General features: G+C 39.9%; 1 protein-coding gene across 1 annotated transcript; it reads left to right on the top strand.

The window, feature by feature from the left end:
* Positions 1-101: 101 nt before the first annotated feature.
* LOC125243321 (toll-like receptor 13) lies at positions 102-5,530 on the top strand. The gene is made up of 4 exons (XM_048152860.1): positions 102-3,079; positions 3,670-3,878; positions 5,018-5,135; positions 5,260-5,530. The coding sequence occupies exons 1-4, from the start codon at positions 545-547 to the stop codon at positions 5,269-5,271; spliced, it is 2,874 nt and encodes a 957-aa protein (XP_048008817.1). The 5' UTR covers positions 102-544; the 3' UTR covers positions 5,272-5,530.
* The last annotated feature ends 930 nt before the right edge of the window (positions 5,531-6,460 follow it).

The raw sequence follows: 6,460 nt of genomic DNA, 5'->3' as shown, positions 1-6,460 counted from the left end.
TTATTTGCTGTACGATTTGTACATTTTTAGGAAAACTTCAAAATGAGGCCTGCATCAGTGTCTGGAATGCAGTTCACAGCTGGTAAAACTACCTTATCTCTTCATCACAGCATCACTTAGTAGTTCCTGAAAAGAAAGAAACACCGCAAAATAGAATTTCTCGGTTCCTCCTGTGCTGCACCATATTTTAACATGCAGAGTCTGAATTTCTGCATGAATGTCAATGAACTGTGAAGTTTGTGTGTGTGTGTGTTTTATCATAATTCTGAAGAAAATCAGATAATATATATATTGAGTAATATTTTTCATCTGTACTTTACCTATTTTGTCAAGTCAGTTTGATGGAACAGTTTAAAAAAATGTCCCATTTAAGAATAATTAAGACAAAGAGGCAGGGCTTGAAATTAGTGTTGTTTGTTTCAGTGAAAGAGGAAGTGAGGGAAATAATAGTTCGTGTAGGGTCTGAACAAGTGCAGTGTGAGGGTAAAGGCGAATGAAAACCCTCTGCAGAGTCAAGGCATAAGGAACAGTTTTTTCCTTTAAAATGGGTGTGACTGACTCAAATTGCTCGAGCTTCTGGTGGAGATTTGCACTGGGTTTAAGTATCTGCAATGTTGTTTTTACTCTTATAAATAAGCGCTGCGTAACCATCGAGGAGCACCTCATCAGAGACATGCCCAAGACTCCATTCTGCGACCATCATCCAGGAAGGGGTCCATACACAGAATGCAATATTATAGACCTGCGCACCGATCTGTCAGAGGTAGGTCTTGAGGTCAGATCCCTCTGCATCACCAGCGATATAGCAAGCATTCCTGCCAATGCCTTTTCACACTTGCCTTCTTTGGAAGTCCTTCAAATCGATGGTAAAAGCCTTAAGAGTGTTCAATCTGGTGCATTTTCAGGACTCCCCAATCTGAAGCATCTCTGGCTGCTTTTCAGTGATAACATTTGCAGATCCGTTGCCATTGAAAGTCTTGCATTTGCTGGTTTGACTAATTTGGAGGAGTTGACACTGATAGGTCTGAAGTTATCCGACGTATCCAGCAGTATATTTGATCCGTTGGTTAGTGTAATCACACTAGACATTACCAGAACTTGTGCAATGAACCTTAGTGATATTTTCTGTTATCTTCCGGATGGAATGTCCCATCTGAAGGACCTGAATGTGATAGACAGTGGGATTTCAACGATTGAGACCAAAGAATGTCCAGGGAGATCAAAGACCTGGCCTGTGACTGTTCTTTCTGGGATTCAAAACCTTTATCTAGAAGGGAACAGTATCGAAATGATCCAAGCAAACTCATTAGTTGTGTTCCAGAACCTCTCCAGCCTTTTTCTGGATTTCAAAGGCAAGACTCTGGACAGTATTTGGGAGTCTGGGATTGGAAAAATCGGTGATTTGAGATTGTCAGGGACTGCAGTAGAGAAATACTCAATAAACTTCAAAGATTTGTGTCATCTCGCCTCCAAACTTCATCTTCAATCCCTCAGCCTCATTTATACATTAACAGACAGATTGTCTGCAGAGGACTTAAAGGATTGTGGGACAACATTGACGAAGTTATTCATCGGCAGTTCGGAAGTAGACCACCTGGACTTTAGTTTCTGGACAGGAAATGCAGGTATACAAACACTGCGAATGCCCTATATGAAGTTGAAAGAAGCACCGTTCTGTGTTGGTGTGAATGGGACTGTGTGGTCCTTAACATCACTAGACCTCACCGGAAACTCAATTAAAGATATTAACGGAGACCAGTTTGCCTGTATGCCTCTTCTCGAGCAGCTCTTTCTCAGTAAAAATACCATAAAAACCCTACAGCTGAATGCATTTCGTGGTTTGCATCACCTTAAAATTCTCAAGCTTGACTCAAACAAAATTTCACAGCTTACTGCAAAGGATTTCAGATCCCTTCAGGCTTTGGAAATCCTGAATATCGATGATAACATCATTGAGACTATTGAGGATGGAACATTTCGGGACCAGCGGGAGCTTCGTGAACTGTCATTTGGTAGATTGGAGTATGTTTATACGTTGCATCTAAATATGATTTTTCATGGGTTTCCACCGAAAATACAACGACTAAGTATCGATGCACATTATGGAACAACCTTTTACATGGGACTTTTTACACCACAGCCCAAGGGAACATTTCTTCTAGAGGTTAATGGAGACAGGCTGAATTTTGGAGACTGTAATTCTACTGTTTTCCAGGCAGTTCGAGAGCTGAAAGTGAATTGCACCTTTTTCATATGCAAGAACGAGTTCATGGCACCTTATTTCCCAAATCTGGAATCTTTTGAGATCTTAGGAAAAGCTGAAGGACCACATCTCAGTTACACTAAAATCAATACACTGCACCGTCTCAAGCATCTCAAGCTTGTCAACCTGAACTTTTTCAGTTTTACAGAAGCTGGAAGTGTCTTCAGGAACCTAACACAACTCCAAAGCCTAGTGCTGGTAAACTGCCATATCAGCTTCCTGACCGAGAGTATGGTTAAAGATCTGACGTCTCTGCAGCTGTTGCGTCTCTACAGCGACCATCCTCTGGTCTTGATTGACGGTGTGTTTGAAGTTTTGCCAGCACTAAGAGCATTTGTTCTTGACCGAGTGGATTTCCAGTGCAGTTGTGTATGTGTCTGGATCCTTGATTGGGCAGAGAGCACGGAAAAAGTCCAGGTTATCTACTTGCAGAAGCAGAAGTGTGTCTGGCACTATAAGAAACTCAATTTCTTGGCGACCATGGAGAAGCTGTGTCAGACTGACGCACAGTACATTTGTTATGTAGCCACAGCTGGCAGCATTTGTCTTCTGCTGTCGGCAGCCGTTGGATATCGTTTTGCTCGCTGGCCTTGCGTAGTCCTCTTCTTCCGCCTGAGAGGATGGGTGGAGAGGAGGTTTGGCAGGCAGTGGTATAAGCGGAGGAGAAGACTCCAGGAGATCGAGGAGATACAGTATGATGCCTTTGTGTCTTTCTGTAGCCGAGACGAAGCCTGGGTTCTGGGGGAGATGGCTCCTCGGCTGGAGGAACAAGGGATCCCGAGATTGAGGCTCTGTTTGCACAACAGAGACTTTGAGGTGAGGTGTATAAAAATGAAATGAAATGATGTTCAATTTGATCCTCTGAATTTAAATACATTAAAAAAAAAAACTGAAGTAGTTGAGGTACCTGCTTTTTATAAGTGTAACGGAGGCCAGCTAGTAGTTGCTGTGCGAGTAAACCTCACTCCTCTGATCTCAAGAGATGCTCTAGCGACTGACGCTAGAGGTTGCAGCCTTTAGCCTCCTTGTTAGAGCGTCCGACTCCCACGCCGGAGACCCAGGTTCGAGACCCGCGCAGAGCGGGGCGAGAAGGACCTGGGTCGGAGGGGTTACATTGGTGCCGTGACCCGGATGGGAGTGAGGTTTAGGGGGGGTGAGTGTAACGGAGGCCAGCTAGTAGTTGCTGTGCGAGTAAACCTCACTCCTCTGATCTCAAGAGATGCTCTAGCGACTGACGCTAGAGGTTGCAGCCTTTAGCCTCCTCGTTAGAGCGTCCGACTCCCACACCGGAGACCCGGGTTCGAGGCCCGCGCAGAGCGGGGCGAGTAGGACCTGGGTCAGGGGTTACATAAGCATTATCAGTTTATCCATTTCCAAAATGCAGTCTCATTGTGAACATCTTGTAGGTGGGAAAAGATATCATGGACAACATCAGCGAGAGTATCTGCAGCAGTCAGTGCACAGTGTGTTTGATCAGCCGCCGCTATCTGCGTAGTGACTGGTGCAGTCTGGAGATGCGAGTGGCCACACACCGGCAGCTGGAAGAGCAGAAACACAGACTCATCCTCATCTTCCTCGAACACATCTCTCCTTTTGAGCTCTCTGCTTTTCATCGGTAATTATGGGCAGTGTAATCAGATTACTTTTTTCAAGTAACGCATTACTTTTTAAATGTACAATAAAATATCTAAGTAAATATACAAGTTACTTTTTCAAATAAGTAACGCAAGTTGTGTGCGAACATGATGGTTGTTGTAGTTCTAGGCTAAATATGAGCAGGTATTTACTCATCTCGCTTGCACGAAAACAGATTCACTATGCCTCAAAATTAATAAAAACAGTGAAATGCAAACTCAGAATTTTATGCAAACCTATAATTAAATATATTAAAGGCGCTCTAAGCGATTTGACGCGTTTTTAGGCCCAATTTTTTTTTGTCACATACCGCAAACATCTCCTCACTATGCGCTAGCTGCCTGTCCCCTGAACACACTGTAAAAAAACGCGGTCTCTGTAGTCACCACAAGCTCCGAAAACTGCAATAAAAACAAACTGGTGCAGCCTGGACCACTTAACATAATAAACATGCTCCAAACAATAACCGACAAGCAGCGTCAATACGCAAGCTACTTACATTTTAAATGCGCGTTCATGACTGTTTCAGGAAGCACGGAGGGGAGGGCCAGGAGGAGTAGGAGGGAGGGTCTAGCTAGCCTCTGTTTTGTTTGACAACACTTCGAACATCAACAGGAAGTTACTCCGCTCAGAATCGCTTAGAGCGCCTTTAAATTAAAATTATAAATATACTTTATGTATTTAATCTCACTTTATTAACCAATGTCTTGATAGTGTATTATTACTAAACTGTCATCTGATTTTTTTGCATTACATATGCTAATCATTTAATAGGATTTTAGCTAATTTATTTATTTGGAAAAAAAGTTAATAATGTACTAAATCAAATATTATCCATTATCCAATGACAAAAAAACTATTATCCAATGACAATTATCCAATGACAAAAAACTTAGTTCAGTTAACCTAAAAACTGTTCAGATGAAAATGATGTTGAAGAAGAAAAGTTTAATTATAGCAGCATAACTCAATAAATGTTTTGAGATGAGTTTTAGTGATATGGTCAAGAGGAAAATGGGGAGGACATCTTACACCATCGTACACTGTTGTTTCTGATTTCATGAATTCATTTTCTCATTTTATATATTGTCTAAACACATTTGCCATTACTTTCAATAGTTTAGCTAGAATGGTGAGATCCCGTACATATCTGGACTGGCCAGAGGATGAAGCTGAGAGAGTGCACTTCTGGGATCGTTTAAGGAGGAACATTGCAGAAGACATGAATGACACTGAGGTTGAAAAGATACTACATTTATAGTATGACTATAATATGACAAATATCTAAACTGAAGCTTCAAAAAAGAATCACGTTACAGGTGTCAAACTATATTTGAAATAATATCTTAATTGTTTTACAGGAAACTTCTTGAAACTACATCGTTAAACATCTGGTGCGTTCCACAAGGACTGTGGTCAAGGAGCAGTTATACACTCTATAACAAATCTTATTAGTTCATTCCATTTTTAAAAATGCCTGTTACGCTTAAAAATGTTACGCTTATCAGTTTAAATTAATTAGTAGATGAAGCAACTTGTTGATTCATGCTTTTTTTCAGGATATGTTAATCCTACACTGTAAAAAATGACCATGATTTTAACAGTAAAAGACTGTAAAATTGCTGCGGTGAAAAACTGTCAATTGGTTTACAGAAAGTTTCCGTACTATATACGGTGAATAACTGTAATAGATCTAACGGTACATTTAATGTAATTTTATGGTAAAATACCATTAAATTCACAGTTTTGGAAGTGAAAAATAACAATTCATTGTAAAATTTACAGTGAAAAAACGTAAATTGACATTCCCACAATTCCCTGCGTGACACTTCACTTCACTGTTTTCCTTGAAATAACTCTGTTTCTCATCATAACTCTTTTTCTCATTTTTTTCTAATCAGTTATGTACATTAGGCTTTTATGTTACATCTAATGTTGTTAAATTAATGTTTATTGCATTTTTAAAATTTCATGCATGTTACCATGATGGTGCTTAGTGTGTGTGTGAATGACACTGTGTGCACCTTCTATATGTTAGTGTTGTCCTCCTCAGCTTGTGGAAAATCTGCTTGTGATGAACTTTGATTCATCATGTGACTCTTATCACCACTGTGGTTGGTGACTGTCAGTGTATTATAAAGGTACAAAACAAATATTAGTACTTCATTAGGTTGGTAAATTAACATTATATCAGTTAATGAAATACGTTATTTTACCGTAAACTTAACAGATTTTTTTTTACGTTGCTACTGTATTTTTTACGGTAAAGTTCTGGCAACCACAGCTGCCGTTTTTTTTCCGTAAATTTTACTGGGATTTTTTTTACAGTGTAACTTAATTATTAATTTGATAAAATGAATAAATTGCTCTTATCACAATCTTTTTCATCAATGTATGCAGAGTGCAGCTTTCACAAGTTACAACAGAAGAGATACTCTAGCCATTGTCACTTAAAGATGAACTAGAAGCTGATTTCCTCATCTGTAACTATCTTACTATTATAAATATGTAGGCAAAAGACAGAGAGGAAAAACATGTTTGAGTTCATAAACACTCGAGTAT

The sequence above is a fragment of the Megalobrama amblycephala genome, linkage group LG13 (genome assembly GCF_018812025.1).
Source record: "Megalobrama amblycephala isolate DHTTF-2021 linkage group LG13, ASM1881202v1, whole genome shotgun sequence".
Lineage (NCBI taxonomy): Eukaryota > Metazoa > Chordata > Actinopteri > Cypriniformes > Xenocyprididae > Megalobrama > Megalobrama amblycephala.
The sequence above is the reverse complement of the archived record's forward strand: the minus strand, read 5'-3'. Positions and strand labels throughout refer to the sequence as shown.

Bases quoted from the DNA above. Each gene is read 5' to 3' on its own strand.
- LOC125243321 (XM_048152860.1), top strand. From the start codon at position 545: ATGGGTGTGACTGACTCAAATTGCTCGAGCTTCTGGTGGAGATTTGCA. The intron at 3,080-3,669 runs GTGAGGTGTATA...AACATCTTGTAG, and splicing joins TGCACAACAGAGACTTTGAG to GTGGGAAAAGATATCATGGA. The intron at 3,879-5,017 runs GTAATTATGGGC...TACTTTCAATAG, and splicing joins GAGCTCTCTGCTTTTCATCG to TTTAGCTAGAATGGTGAGAT.